Source organism: Haliotis rubra, unplaced genomic scaffold, assembly GCF_003918875.1.
Source record: "Haliotis rubra isolate DU_JTF1 unplaced genomic scaffold, ASM391887v1 Scf1218, whole genome shotgun sequence".
Lineage (NCBI taxonomy): Eukaryota > Metazoa > Mollusca > Gastropoda > Lepetellida > Haliotidae > Haliotis > Haliotis rubra.
In genome coordinates, this window is record NW_025765135.1 from 67,904 (window position 1) to 84,087 (window position 16,184).

The 16,184-nt window shown below is 41.2% G+C and overlaps 1 protein-coding gene across 3 annotated transcripts in view; it reads right to left on the minus strand.

Moving 5' to 3' along the window:
• LOC124265846 (DNA replication complex GINS protein SLD5-like) overlaps positions 1-16,184 on the minus strand; it is a 37,484-nt gene that overhangs the window by 20,007 nt on the left and 1,293 nt on the right. For all 3 annotated transcript variants that reach the window (XM_046700696.1, XM_046700695.1, XM_046700692.1), the window contains exons 2-5: positions 15,051-15,197; positions 6,630-6,683; positions 5,786-5,883; positions 4,005-4,093 (exon numbers count right to left, since the gene is read on the minus strand). In XM_046700696.1, coding sequence (XP_046556652.1) covers positions 4,005-4,093; positions 5,786-5,883; positions 6,630-6,683; positions 15,051-15,197 — 388 coding nt within the window. The remainder of the gene's footprint in view (positions 1-4,004; positions 4,094-5,785; positions 5,884-6,629; positions 6,684-15,050; positions 15,198-16,184) is intronic.

Sequence of the window (16,184 nt, forward strand, 5' to 3'; positions counted from 1 at the left end):
CATCCATGCAATAATTAAAACTGACCACAATTTTAAGTATTTAATGCAATAATTTTTATCGCCATGACTTGTGCTTATTGTGTGTACAGATATTTTCCAGGAGGTGACATTTGGTGCGGAACTGGGGTTGATGTGTTCAGCTTCCTGTGTTCGGAAAATAGGCAGGATAAGTCAGCTGGAATTTGTGTTTTCATTGTAGTTTAAAGCACAGGCCCTCATGTCTTTGCGAAGATTAAAGATGTTAAAAACATATAAAACATTTGAGATGACCCCCGACTCGAAAATCTTCACAGTACAATACATTATGACAAGGCCGGACACTTCGGTGTACCCTACACGCCTGCTTTGCCGATCTCTACGCTACCTTTGCATGCAATCAATTAAAACTTAATGTAAACATAATCATGGATGATTGGCCTATCGATCACCACTCATGACACCAACCAATTCTTTATTGTTTTTTCTGCAAGTCGATTCTTACATTAAGCAGTCGATAAAAGAAAAAAATCCTGCGAATTTGTAAAGAATTGCAGATTTACAAGCGTTGACCAATCAGAGGGCTTGCCTCGACTACATCCCTGTTTTGTGCGGACATATCGTCATCCATTTGTGTCAAGATCGTTTAGTTAAGAGTCAAAATCGGGTTTCAATCGACTTACAGAAATAACAATAAAGAATTGGTATGACCAACAAAATTTTATAACAATGCTGTTTGATGAGGGTTTGGTTTTTGTAAAATATTTTATCCCTGTATACATGTTCATGTTGTTCCTGTTAATATGTACTACAGGCCATTAAAACTAAAAACAAATAAAATTTAAATAGTAAAAAGGGATAATGAAAAAATAAAATAAAATAAAATAATATATATATATAAAAATGAAAAAAATAAAAATAACAAAAAAATATATATAAGTAGATAAGTAAATAAATAAATAATATAAATAAATAGATAAGTAAGTAAATAGATACATAAGTAGATAGATAGATAAATAAATAAATAAAAAAAACATCATTTGATGAGGTTTGGGAAGGTATGCAGTGTTCACTGTTAAAGGTGAGAGATTGTATACTGAATAGTTACAAGACCAATATATTTGTATGGCAAACAATTAGGCATTCATAATGGTCAAGGGTGGTAATAAAATTGTATACATGATTAACTCCCTTCACAAAATGTTTTGAGCAGTAGAAACTGCAAAACTACAATTCCTATTTTTCATTTGCTGCCTGTCACAGTATATTACACAGCAGCTCAAAAGATTTCTTGAAGGGAATACAATAATTTTGTGATGCGAACTTAATTCCTCTTACACAGGATTGCACCTGTTTTGATTGTCGTGAGATGATGCTTCCTTGTGTAAAGTTCAGCAATTGGTCATTAACTCCGGATATCCGATGATAACAAGTCACTGACTGCTTTATTACTGGGACCAAAAATGATGGGGCACAATATTTGCAAAGTGTACGGTATACTGGAAAATATTTTGTTGCATCTAGCCCTGATGGCTACCAAAACTGATTCCTAGTAACTGGCAGTTGCCTTTTCCTCAGTCTCTTCTGATGTTACCTGTAGTGGTGATTGAAATCTATTAATGTATGCATAGTAAAAGGTCTGAGCCATGTTTGGGGAATTATCCATCTGCAATATTAGAGTTGCACAGCCCTGTTGTGTTTTATCTCTAGTCTTTGTTTCTTTCCAAATATCATATCATCTATTAGTTCATATTCACTGTATGATGAATATGCTTATTATAAACCTTTAATTTACGTGCATGCCATTGTGGTCAAAGGGAGGTAATACATTTGTCTGTATGCAGTAGTTACCTCCCTTCACACGATACCTGAGATTGATTGTTTATTGTATAATGCCACACTCAGCAATATTCCAGCTATATTGTTGTGAGTCATTCAAAAGATAACAGCATGAGCATCAATCTCCGAAATATTGGGATACGATTGTAGCAACCAAGTCAGCAAGTCTGACTATTCGATCCTGTTAATTGGCTCTTACGTCAAGCATGGGTTGTTGAAGACCAATTCTAACCTGATCTTCTCGGGTCAGATACCTAAGACAGCAAGGGAGTGGTGTTTTACGATACAAGCCTGGTACAAATGAACCACGGATCACACAACATACTGACTTTGCATGACGTCATTACAGATTTTGAAATAACAACTGAAACGTTTGCCTTATAAAAAACAAATACATATACAGTGAACCAAGAAAGTCCACGAACGATCGCTTTGAACCACTATACTGACTGCTTAGTCTAGCCAATCACAAAAGCTGTTAAACAAATACATATACAGATATGATTTGGGGACCCAGAAAGTCCACGATCCATGTCTATCATAAATTCCCAGAAAGTCCAGTCCAGCTTAGTTTTAACAGAACCACTATAAGTAATTAGGGTAAGTTAGGATGGTTAAGCATCCATGACTTCATAAACTGAAAACCTCCATGTTAGGACTGTTGTCCAGTTATCTCCCCTTGACCAAGTCACTATAGACTAAAAGTGATATGTGGAGAAAACTGAATACTGCTTTTAAACATTCATATTACATCACTTTAACAAGCTATTCAAAGTCTTTTACAACAGGCTAAACAATCTTTGTATTGATGCTGACAGGGGAAAACAAGGGAAAAAAGGTCTGAATAAAAGTTTCCATGAAGTAGAATAAATCATTTCATTTACACAAGTTTTTTGACTGCCCTGGGTAGGGAACCAGTAACATGTCATTCAAAATTTCTTGTTTTAAATTGCTTGATAAATAGACAGGAAACTTCTTTCATTGCAGTCAATAAGGACGAAGGAAATTTCAAAGTGAAACCTTTCCATTTTAACCTGCATTTCAGGATGAGGTTCCTTGAATATTTCCTTCACATTTGCTATGTTGACTTCCAGAAGACTACAGGTGAGGGATTCTGACGTACACAGATCACCTGAGTCAACCTCACAATGAAATCGGTAGATAACAGTACTGCCATTGGATTATCAACCTGGATCAACCTGGATTATCAACTGCCATTGGATCATCTGTATTGTCCATCATAAAACTTGGGTCTTACTTCATGAGGAAATGTTGAACTACTGTGCAAAGTCGTCAGTTCATGCCACGGCCCCATTGCACAAATCTATCGTAGTGCTGAAGTCATCATCGTAACTTCCATACTTCAACTTACGGTAGCCAAAGTGCTATAAACAGGGCCTGGCGATACACCGATTTCTCCCAGCGATACACCGATTTCTCCCAGATACTTGGGGGATTTCTCCCAGGGGTTCGGCGGAACTTGGGGGTTTTGGGGTTCTCATTTTCGAGACTAAAAGGTTTTAATCCAGAGGTACACACCTTTTGCACCTCAATATTCCACCTGTTCCAGTGTCATTTCCTGACAACTCATGGAACAAAGCAGGATTTGTGTACACCTTCAAAACCCAGAGCATGACAGACTGTGAGAGAGAGTTGGATTTACAAATATTTGAGCAGAATTGTATTTGCATAGTGCTGACAAACTATAGAAAAGGACCAATGATGAAAGATCTCTGGCATGTCTGAGAGATGTAATTCTGCAATGAGTGCGATAAATGACTGGACCTCCTGTAGCCTGTACGAAGTGTCCTCTGCATAGTTAGAATGAACTGTGAAAACTTTTAATTCAACTCATTGTTGCATGAAAAAAGAGCTTTCAACATTGTGAATTACAGGAGGATGACCCTCCATGAACTGGTATTTACCGTTTCACCTAGTTTCTTTGAGTGAGTGAGTGAGTGAGTGAGTGAGTGAGTGAGTGAGTGAGTGAGTGAGTGAGTGAGTGAGTGAGTGAGTGAGTGAGTGAGTGAGTGAGTGAGTGAGTGAGTGAGTGAGTGAGTGAGTGAGTGAGTGAGTGAGTGAGTGAGTGAGTGAGAGAGAGAGAGAGAGAGAGAGAGAGAGAGAGAGATATTGATTTCAGTGGACCTTTTCTAAGCTGGAAAATTCACTGCAGCCCTTCGTATACTTACTGGACTGGGCAGGAGTTAGTGTTTGTAGGTTGGCCGGCATGTGTCTAAGGGATAAAGTCTTGAAATGTGTTTCGATCCCTTGCTGAAACCTGAAACACAATTTCAAAAGTTTGATGAGGATGATCTCTCATAAAGCATCAACGTCTAATCAGTACAACCTATAAGCTCGTCCGCGCCCCGATGGAGTAATTGGGTGTCCCCGCCGTGATATTGCTGGAGGATTTAAAAAAAAACTAAATATCAGTCAGTCTACAACCTATAAAACTTTGTGATGTAATTAAGTGCAGGAACCAGTACTGCCATCATTTTGTGATGCAAGAAATAACTAAGCTGCATAACACTTGCAGTTTATAATAATTCTGTTAAATACAAGAAGTCAATGGCTTCATTGCAGGATGCCCAGGACATACCCTCAAAAACAACACATACGTGATAACTCCCAAAAATATACTGAACATGAGTTTAGTTTTCGCCACTTTTAGCAATATTGATAACGGGGGCACCAGAAATGGGCAAACAATGGGAATACCTTGGACCTAGGCTACCCACCGCCCAAACAATATACCTTGGACCAACGATGTGCAAACCTGAAGAATGAATCAATATTTGCAGTGAGTGAGTGAGTTACTTTACAATACTTTAAACAGTTGTGAACCAACACCGATTCAGTCTTTCTCTTCTTTTTTAGTGACTGTGATATGAAGACCGACATTATCATGGCTAGCATTTCTTCTTCAGTCGACGAATCCATGTTGCTGAGCCATGTGTGAGAATCTCGCGATATACGAGTTGTATGAGACTTAAAAAGTACATACATTACAAAGTCGTTCATGATCTTTGTAGTTACTACAAGTTGTCACTAGGAGTGGGCGATAATACCGGTTAACCGGTATATTGCAATTCGAACTTCACCATACGATATCTTGCAGTACACTTTTCGCGAACCGGTTCAACCGATATGATCAGCAATTTCCGTTACCATGGTCGGTAATTTTCATGATTGTCAAAAATATGATTAACATTTGTATATCCTTTTATATTATACATTAATTACGTTAATAGTTTTGAGAATTTGAGAATAGTTTATTGGTCATATAATTGCATTTATGTGACTTTTAAACCATATAGATTGGTACCGGCACTTGTTGGGATAAACAGTTTGGAACCATTTTCAATTGATCTCTTGTACAATCACATCCTGACAGTGGCCAATGGCATTGTTTCAAAAGAAAGAAAACAGTCATTTCATTACCGTAAACCATGCGTTACACTTTCACAATATATTGCAATACATGTTGCAATACACCAACACATATCACGATATATCGCAATGCGAAATTTTTGTCAATACCCAACCCTAGTTGTCACTACCAGGGATGGAAATAAGTTTAAAATTGCTAGTGTACTCCGGTACAGTGGCACATGTAAAGTCACTTGCCCTGATTATTTTCCCACCATACCAACTGTTTTCTTGCTTATTTTTTAAATAAACAACATAATAAACATTGGAAAGTCATTTGGACACCGGTACAGTGTGATATACAAATCTGCTTGCCCGACAGAAAAAACACTAGACTCGGACGTCGGGCAATGGGTTATTTCCACCCCTGACTACAAGTCGCACTGTGAGAACGAACCTTAAGCAATATTCCAGCAATATTGAGATGGGTTACCTTCACTCAGTGACCGTACCCATGTTGGGAATAGAAACTCTGGCCTCTTGTGTGAAATACTAAGCTACCCGACTTAACATCAGACAAATAAATCTACATTTTACCCACTCTTTTGCAAAAGCATATTCGCCAGGTGACATCAACGGCGCATCTTCCTCCTTTCTCTTAGCTTCAGCTTGCAGGACATATGCCGAGTGTTTCTCAATCTGCAACAACATTGAATACAGGACTCGCTGCAGGATTTTCAACAGAAACAGAATATCTTTACACAAACAACATATTTCAAAACATTTGTTGGATTCCTTGGATTCAAGTGACATTAACTAATTCAGGTGTCACCGATGGTAGAAAAGCATGAAGTTTGTGAAGTTTTAACATTGTTGGTCCATGCATTTGTGAAAAAATAAAAGCATGGTAAAAGTCTAAACATAATTGTTTGTTGTAATACTTCTCACTATACATCTACCGAATATCATAACATTTTAAAAAAAATTATGGAGTAATGGCCATAACAAGATTCAGTGTGCCGTTGGGACAAAGAGTGAGTGAGTGAGTGAGTTTGGTTTTACGCCGCTTTTAGCAATATTCCAGCAATATCACGGCAGGGGACACAAGAAATGAGCTTCACACAATGTACCCATGTGGGGATTCGAACACGGGTCTTCGGCGTGACGAGCGAACGCTTTAACCACTAGGCTACCCCACTGCCCTTGGGACAAAGAATGTCCAGGTAAAAACTTAAAATATCAAAAAGAGAAGAAAACAAATCCCTACACAAAACAGAACAAAAGAAGAAAACAAACCCAAACACTGAATAATTGGATGTAATAATATGTACCAAATTCTATTCCAATTTCAAAACAAATGGCTGAGCAAATGGCCTTTTCAATTTGGCTCCTAGAGATTCTACATGGTCTTATCTGCCCACTCCCCTGACCCTTTTCAAAGTTACCTTTTCCAATCGTAATCTTAAGTAACTGCTGAGCACGTATCGGATTCTGTCAATCTGAAAAAGGAGAAACCAAGCTTACAATGAAGAAGATTAATTTGTTCTCAACAAAGCTGTTAACATGTTTAATGTGCAGTGAGTGAGTGAATGAGTGAGTGAGTGAATGAGTGAATGTTAGGGCTGTGCAATATTTCCGGTAAACCGGTATATACCAGTACAGTATCTCGTGATACAATTGTCACGATATGGTTCAGATTCTGCAATATATTGGGCCATCCAGAGTTAGCTCCCTTTGCATTATCTGCCCTTGATTTCCAAAGCAAAAAAAAATGTGCTCTAAAAGTGCCAAAATGTAATTTTTTGATTAAAATTGATATTTTATACTTATCCTGACTCATGCTTAATTGCTTGTCTCTTTCTTCTTGCGAATGATAGTGGAACACTTGAATCCCCTTTTGAAGCTCCCTTAAAAAAAGCGGACGAAAATCACTCACCCAGTGTTATCTCCCTTTAGACTCTTTTGGCGGGAAAATGTGTCACATGATCCGACATGCCCCTCACTCTCTCCTGAATATGCCCGACACCTGGATTACAGGGAATCCAGAGTGCCATGAGGGGAGGTTGGGAGGACATTACCTCATGAGTCAGGATAAGTATAAAATATCAATTTTAATAAAAAAATTACATATTTTTCCTTATCCTGACTCATGCTTAATTGCTTGTAGAATCCAACGGAAACAGTGGTGGGTCAAGCCACTCTGGATTCAATGCTGATTTACGTCCTGCATACCCCCTGTGGGAACTTCCTAAAGTATATACTGATCCTTCCTTCCAGCTTCCTCTAATGAGTTTAGGGGGGCCACAACTTGTCAGATTTTCCGGAACCGCTTCTCCTGACAATAAAAGTGGATTTATACGACTCCATGACTTGATTTCCGCATCAAATGGAGAAGTGACCCTTCTTCATATACGAGTAAGTCCTTACAAGTATAGGGTCTGTCACTCATGCTAGCCTATCTTTAGACGTGCGCACAGACTCTAAGCTCCAACTCTCTGAGTGTCGGCTTTTACAAGTCATGTGATAAAGGGTGAGATTCATCTCAGCGTCTTTGAGGAACCGTTTGGCTACAACAAGAGGCCCAAACTGGTGGATACCGGAGACATCCTTGGAAGCAATGTCTCTGAGGTAGTGGTTGGGAAACACCATCTCCGACTTCCAATAGCAGCCCTCCATTATTGTCGAGATTGAGCAATTTCCATGTAGAGCAAGTGTCGACGCCAGTGCTCTGACTTCATGAGGATTGGAGGCTCGTGGTGGCTCGAGTCCTGCTGTTTTATAGGCTCTCAATATGACGGATCTCATCCATATTGATATTGTTGTACGTGAGATTTCTGTAGGTGTGTCCGTAGATAAAGGGATGAAAAGGCGCATGAATTTTCGTCTCCTCATTTTAGACCTTTGTAGGTAAATTTGTAATGCTCTGACTGGACATAAGGATAGATCCTGGGTATCCTGTGGTCCAAGGACTGATGAAAGTGCTGGGATGTGGAATTGCCTGTCTGACTGACCGGGCAATTGGTTCTTTGCTATGAAATCCCATCTCAATCCCAGATGTATGATATTGCGATGTGCATCAAATCGTATTCGTTCAAAGTCCAGAGCATGTATTTCTGACATCCAAGCTGCTGTTGCCAAGACAACCAGGAACAGAATTTTATGTGTTAGAAACTCATAGGATGTCCTTCCTAGTGGTTCGTAAGCATCACTGGTGAGATGCTGTAAGACTACGTTGAGATCCCAAGCAGGGAGACGAATGTTGATATTTGTTTGTTGAACCTTGTAGCAAACAGGTCTATTAGTGGAGATCCTATCCTCTGTATGATGCATCTGAATGCTTCTGGTTGTAACATCTATTCTGTCTGAGATGGTTGTGTTGGACGAGATAGGGCGTCTGCTATCACATTCTTGGCTCCGGGAATGTGACATGCTTTCACATCGATGTTCAAATTGTCTATTATGCTGAATAGATGAAAGCTGAGATCTAGAAGATTCCTTGACCTTGTTGATCCTTGTTTGTTGATGTAGATTGCCACTGTGGAGTTGTCCGTATGGATCATCAGTTGTGCGTTCCTTAGTATGCTGGACCAGTGTAACAAGGCGTTTATTACTGCTTTCATCTCGAGCATGTTGATGTGCAGACTTTGCTCCTGATTCAACCATTTCCCTGCTGCCACTTCGTTGTCTAGGTGGGCACCCCATCCTTGAAGTGATGCATCTACGTAGAGATGAGTGTTGTACTCCGGCTCGGATAAGTAGGTTCCTCCGCAAACATCCGACTTCCGAGTCCACCATAGGAGATATGGTTTTAGTCCGTCCGGTAGTCCAAAGGAGTCCGGACTGTCTAGATGAGCATTCACAAACACTTGTAGTGGGCGCAGTTGTAGTCTTCCTCTGCGTGTCATGTCTTGTGCTGACGTGAGAAGACCAGAGTAGTGCTTGAGATATCATTTGTTGTATCTTGACCCAACGCTCCTCTGGGACGACTATGCGATTCTGCGATGTGATGAACCGTATTCCTAGGAATTGCAGATCCTGTGTGGGTTCTAGTTCCGAATTGAGGAGATTTACTAGCCATCCTAGCTGTGTGAGTAGCCTGATTGTGAAGTCTAATTGCAGTCTGAGTTGACTGGGATCTTGATGAGCTTGAATCCCGTCATCCAGGTAAAGCGCACTGCGTAGACCTCGATGATGTAGATAAGTGATGATTGGCTTTGTCACTCTAGTAAACAACCAGGGGGCCGACGATATTCGAAATGGTAGAACCTTCCATTGGAAGTGACATCCGTTGAAGAGGTATCGTAGGTATTTCCTTGAGTCCGGATGTATCGGGTTGTGAAGATACGCATCCTGTAGATCTGTGCTGGCGAGGTAGTCTAATGGACGTACGAGTGTCGCAGTTGAGGTAGATGTATCATTCTGAACTTTGCGGGGCTGCGTAGATAATCTTGGTTGAATTTCCTCATGTTCTATATAAGTCGGAACTTTTCCCTGGAATTTTTCTTTGGTACTAAGAAGATTGGGGAGGAAACACCGGGCGTGATGAACTCCTGTTTTATTTCTTCGATCGTCTCCTTCTCGAGATAGCGTCGAGTAGGTTCTCCCTCTGGTCGGCAGCATAGTTGTGGGCTAGAGAGTTGCTTGTCAATGGTGGTACTGCTTGTAGTTGTATCTTGTATCCTCTGCGTAGGATCTGGGATACGTAGACGTCCTGAAGAATTCCCCAATTCTTCCAGTAGCGTTGTAGACGTACACCCACTGTTGAAGGTTGTATGGGAACGGCTGGGGGTGGAGGACTCCAGTCGTTCGAACCTGTCCTTCAGCGTCTAAAGTTCCTGGCACCTCTGGATGGCCTGCCTCTTCCAGGATTACTTCTGGGAGCGCGGGTTGGGCGACGAAAAGAATCCTAGCCTCCTCTGGAGCTGCCGTATTTCTTTTCCCTGGCTCTTTGTATTCCTGTAAACTTCGACTTGCCGGAGTAGCGTTGCGAGGTCTGAAGTATAACACTGGCTAGTGTGTCGATGGACTTGATCATCATTACCTCCCTTGACTCTTTCGTTACTTCCTTGGCTACCTCTTCAATTTCCCGCAAAGATAGATGGTGCTGACCACAGAGCTCTGTATAGTGACTTGGTGAAGCGTTCACTCCACGTACAGGAAGATATCAATCCTTGTCTTCTTAATAGTGTCAGTCCTGCTGATGTAGATGCTAGATGTTCGGACATGAACTGATGATCTTTCTTCTAGGTTAGTAATGCCGAGTAGATCATTCTATCTTCTTCCGAGGTCGAGTTCCTAAACTTCGTGATGAGAGTTTTGTTGATGGTTCTTGACCTGGCTATGCCAAAGAAGGTACGTCTGGTAGCTGTGTCTAGTTGTGCCAACTTCTTATCTTCCACTTTGTAAGTCCTGGCTCGGGAGTTGTTGATGATCTTGTAGTTCTCATCTATCTCTGGGGCCTTCGTGAAGGGTTCCATGTGGTGAAGAGAGAACTTTTTGGCGTTGAATGGTGGGACGCTCTGACTCTGGAACTTTGTTGCCTTCCCCGAAGGCTGTGCTGAGATTCCCTGGTACATCTGGGACAGGATCGATGGGTGGAGTAAGTGTATCGAAGTCCTTGTTAGACATCCTGTACGTAAATGCTTCATTATCCTCTTTAGAAGGTGATGCAAGTTCTAATCCATTTGCCATCCAAGATTTAATCTCTGTATCGGAAAATATGATTCCCATCATCATCTTCGGATTTAGAGGCTTCTTGTTCTGGAGATGGTTGCCATTCTGTCTCTTACCTGCGTGGAGATCTGCGTGGAGACCTGCCTGGAGACCTTCGCGAAGGCGATAAATTCGGAAAAGGATCCTCCTTGGAGTCTTGAGATGTATCTCTGTGCCTTCGTGAAGGTGTAGATTCTCTTCTATGGTGCCTTCGTGAAGGCTCCTGATGGTTGTCCATATCGTCGGAGAAGGATCTGCGATGCTCCGGTGAACGTCTGGTTCTGCTCCTTCGTGAAGGCTCCTCCGGTGAAGGTGTCGTGGTACATCGTAGAGTGTGTGATCCTTCGCGCAGGCTGCTATCTTCGGTGGGATGTGATCTGCAGGCTGCTTGTCCTTCGCGCAGGCTCGATGTAGATGGGGCCTCCGTAGCTGCTTTCTCCTGCGCGAAACCTCCGTTCCATCAGGTCCAACATCTGCTGTGTAAACTGCTGCATGAAGACCCCGGGGTTGAAGCTCTGTGACGACGACTGTTGCTGCTGCACTGCGGACGACGCATCTGAGAGTACCGAGGCTTCTCCCAAAGACTGCTGCACTTGTGACGATCTGCCATCTCTATCTGATGTCTGCGTTGATAAAACGTCTGACTGCGTTGAGATGACTGCTGATGTTACTGTAGATGAAGACCTCGTCTTCTTCCTCCCTGGCATGAGGATGAGGATGGGTGGCTCATCATATACGTCTACTTCATCTGCCGGGATGATCTCTGTAGCGAAAGACCTCGTCTTAAGAGCTGCCCCATGTGAAGACTTCGCCGGAGTCTTGTTAGTAAACGACTTCTTCTTCTGAGAAGACGATGCCCTAGTCTTCTTCACCTGCGATGAGGTTATAGTTGATGTAGACGACCTCTTCTTGGAGCCGGAGCTGCCATCAGTCACAGCGACCTGCTCCGCAGACGCAGACGGTAAACCACTGGAATGGTGAATGTCAGCAGACAACAACAAACGGTTATCAACGCAATCATCTGGTTTAGACATGACTTGTGAAAGTCGTCTAGACCTGTCCTTGGCACGCCTAATAATGGAATATAAATAATTATTAAATTCAAATTCAGATAAATGCTGACAAAGTTGACAGTGAAAGCTGGAAGAACATTGAGAAGTACAATTAGGACATAATAAATGCGGATCAGCAAACAACAACCGGTATCTGCAACGACTGCAAGTTTTCATCAAAAGTAAACACGATGAAAACACATGTCAACAACGTGAATAAATACAGATAATTTGGACAAAATTCCAAACCATATTGTTGGTATATCAATCCTAAAGCCGTATACAGCTAATTTAGTAGCAAAGGCCTAAAAATTAAAGGATATAATGCCTGTATAGGGGACCCAGGCGCTCTCACAACCGTCCTCAAGGGCGAAGAAGGAGAGAGTGAGGGGCATGTCGGATCATGTGACACATTTTCCCGCCAAAAGAGTCTAAAGGGAGATAACACTGGGTGGGTGATTTTACGTCCGCTTTTTTTAAGGGAGCTTCAAAAGGGGATTCAAGATCACTATCATTCGCAAGAAGAAAGAGACAAGCAATTAAGCATGAGTCAGGATGGGTGGGAACACCCCCAACCCCCACTTAAAATCAAAATCATCATCACCCTCCCTAGCCATAAATTATGAACGGTCCCTAAGTAGCCTAAAATTAACCAATACTTCAGCAGAGGCTCTGGCTCTGAGTGACCATTTCACAATTCCCATTATTTTGTTACTTTTGTTTGTTTCATAATAAAACATATATTATCAATTTATCATGAAGGCCTAAGTCTTTCTAAAGGTTTAAGTCTTACTGACTGTATAATGACATCCTAGTCAAGGATCTCAGTTACTGGAGGTCACATGACATGTTTAAGCTCAAGTAGTTCACCTAAATCTTGTTTTTTGTTTCATTTTGCAATAGTTTATGTTAACACATGTTTATATTGGAGTTGAATCTGAATTAATCACTGACATACAGAAACAATAACTACAAGCTGCATTGAAGTGCATTCTGTTGAAGCACTGACCATGAAACTTATGTTATACTATTACTATACTTTATCATTATGTTCTCAAACGTTTGTTGCAATACCTCAATTAAACTTCTATATAATTTTATTTATCTGTAAACCATTGGCATACAGCCATACACAATGGGGACGGGGGAGCCTGAAAGTATGGTGTAACAGCAATTAAGAAGATAATGTCGCATACAGAGAGCTAGATGCTTGATTGGCATTTTAGAAGATGATATTTGATGAACATAGAGATTTTTTCTGAGTTACATCTTCTTTTTATTCTCGAGTACAACGTTTCAGGGCTTATTCTGGCCCCATCATCAGGTAAACTGAACAGTAACTGTTAACTCTGGCCGTGACGTCACAACGCTATGACGACGCAATACATGTGGTGGTCATCTGTATCTATTGACCACCACATGTATTGCGTCGTTATAGCATTGTGTCGTCATAAGCATTGTGACGTCACGGCCAGAGTTAACAGTTACTGTTCAGTTTACCTGATGATGGGGCCAGAATAAGCCCTGAAACGTTGTACTCGAGAATAAAAAGAAGATGTAACCCAGAAAAAATCTCTATGTTCATACAGAGAGCTATTATGGATTTATGATGTACGCTCTTGGGCAGAAACCCTCCATTCAATATATCACAATATATATTGCAATATCTCTTAAATTATTGCAATATATCGCAATATGATAATGAGAATCAGGGCAATATCCAGCCGTGAATGTTAACATGTTTTGTGTACAGTGAAGTGTCGTACAAATTCATATGTTCATCTGTTAAGGCTGGAGATGGGAACCGATCGGCAAAGTTACAACAATTTATGAATGAAAAAGTCAGCCTATAAATTCCATCTAGAGCCCTGTGGAACAAAAGGAACCATACATGCAGTATTTGACTCTCTATCACTCATATCCGAAGGGAATAAGCACAAAACTTCAATGGAACACATGCACGTCTATCCAGAAGAACGACAGCATAAAAAGTGAGGTGCGAGGTTGACGGCTAGAGTTACCTGCTCTTGGCTGTAGGGGGCCCCGAGGGGGCCCTATAGGGGTGGTCTCACAAGACAAAAACGAGTTTTTTGTTTTGTAAATATTTTATTAAAAAATATAGTTAAATGGATTTTAAATGGACATTTAAATGCATATATGTACCCCAAGGAGGACTCCTGAAGAAAAAGAATCATATTTTCATCTGGTAAACATAAGTCCAGGAAAATGGTTTTAGTGCTATATCCACTTCAGAACAATACAGAATGGCAAATGGAAGAGGATCTAGTAATGGAAGCCCCAACCCTAGAGGATGTGTATACCAAATACCATGCAGCGGTGGTGATCAATATATTGGCGAGACTCTCAGGCCCATTAACACCCCGGGTTGCTGAACACAAGTCATCAGTATGCAAACAAAATGATAAGTCAGCTATATCGGAGCACAAGGCAAATAACCCAAGTCATGTAATCATGTGGAACGATATTAGGGTGATTTCGAGAAATAACAATGACTGGCGTCGGAGAAAACTACAGGAAGCTGTCGAGATAAGGAGACATAAACCAGCAATTAATCGTGATCAAGGTGTATACCTGCCAAGTGCATGGGACCTCTTGATTAACTTTTGATGAACTTTAGATACAAGAAAAAACGAGTCTACTATTCTTTTTGGAAAGCCTGCTATCAAGGAACCTTTGTGTTATTAGCAGTTGTTGTGTATTAGCATGAATTTCATCATTATGTAATTAACTCTTCAAACTCACTTATACAGTACTCTCCCTAGTGTACTGTGATGTCACTTGCATTGTGACGTCATAACTCAGTTATGACGTCATAGTGACGACGTCATAGTCCTAACTGCCAGTTCACCTGATGAAGGGACCTGGGAATGGTCTCGAAACGTTGTGAGAGAAATTAAAAAAAGAAGTTTAATCCATAAAAATATCTTGGACATCAATGTACAACTTCTAAATGCCACTGAAAGACATAATACAGTCATTGTTGAAATGGAGATGCCACTATCAGTGACTGCTTCATGAAAGCCTACAAATATTAAGGAAGATCAGCTTGCGAACATTGTACATTGACATGTGACTATTTACCTCCATTCTATGAATGCTGACTTTAAAATCTCCTTTCTTTGCTGATCTGATGTTCTCCTCCATAGCTGTGATCTGCTCCAACATGCAGTCTACGAGGTCAGTCTTTGCTTCCAGGATGTCGGGGGAAAATTTCTCATCCAACCATGCCTGAAAATTAATCATATCAGTGTTTAAAGCCGATCATATTTGTTTGATTTTTGTCTAACACTACACCCCGGCTGTATCAGTTCTTTCTGTAAGTAGTTTGGGAGTGAGTGAGTGAGTGAGTTTGGTTTTACGCCGCTTTTAGCAATATTCCAGCAATATCACGGCGGGGGACACTAGAAATGAGCTTCACACAAAGTACCCATGTGGGGATTTGAACCCGGGTCTTCGGCGTGACGAGCCAACGCTTTAACCACTAGGCTACCCCACTGCCCCAAGTAGTTTAGGAGCACCTTTAGAGGTGAGGTGAAGTGAAATTGGGTTTAACGTCGTGCTTGAAAATATTTCGCTCATATGACGAAGTGCATGCATGTGTATGTGTATGTGCGGCTGCTTGTACTAGCCCAGACTGAAGCTGGTTTTATAGTGCTAACCCACTGAGATACCATGCTGCAGTGAAGCATGAATACCCCACTTAGACACATTATACTGACTCCGAGCCGACCAGTCCTTGTTGTATCCATTAATGCCGAGCGCCAGACAGGGACCAACAAGTACCACATTTTAACGTCTTTTGGTATGACGCGGTCGGGGATCGAACCTGCGACGTTCCGCTCTCCGGGCGGACACTCTAACCACTACACCATGGAGGCGGTCACACCTTTAGAATAAGGCACCACAACATCTTGTGTGGACTGTCTCTGCCATAGGTCACTTGTCTCTTAGACAAGCAACCAATTTTGTGAGAATCCGTCAGACGTGAACCTGTGACCTTCCGATTGTTAGTCCGACAGCTAACCGAATGAGGTACGTCCACACTGTTACACCAAGTGCAAATTTATCCAGTCATTCCTGAGATGTTACGGAAATGAACAGAAGAGTCGAATAGGTCATGGACAATCACGAAGGTTACGGATAGACTTGTTGTCTTATGATTTTAATCTGAAGACAACTGATGAATGGTCCTGATGCCATCTTGGCACACTCATA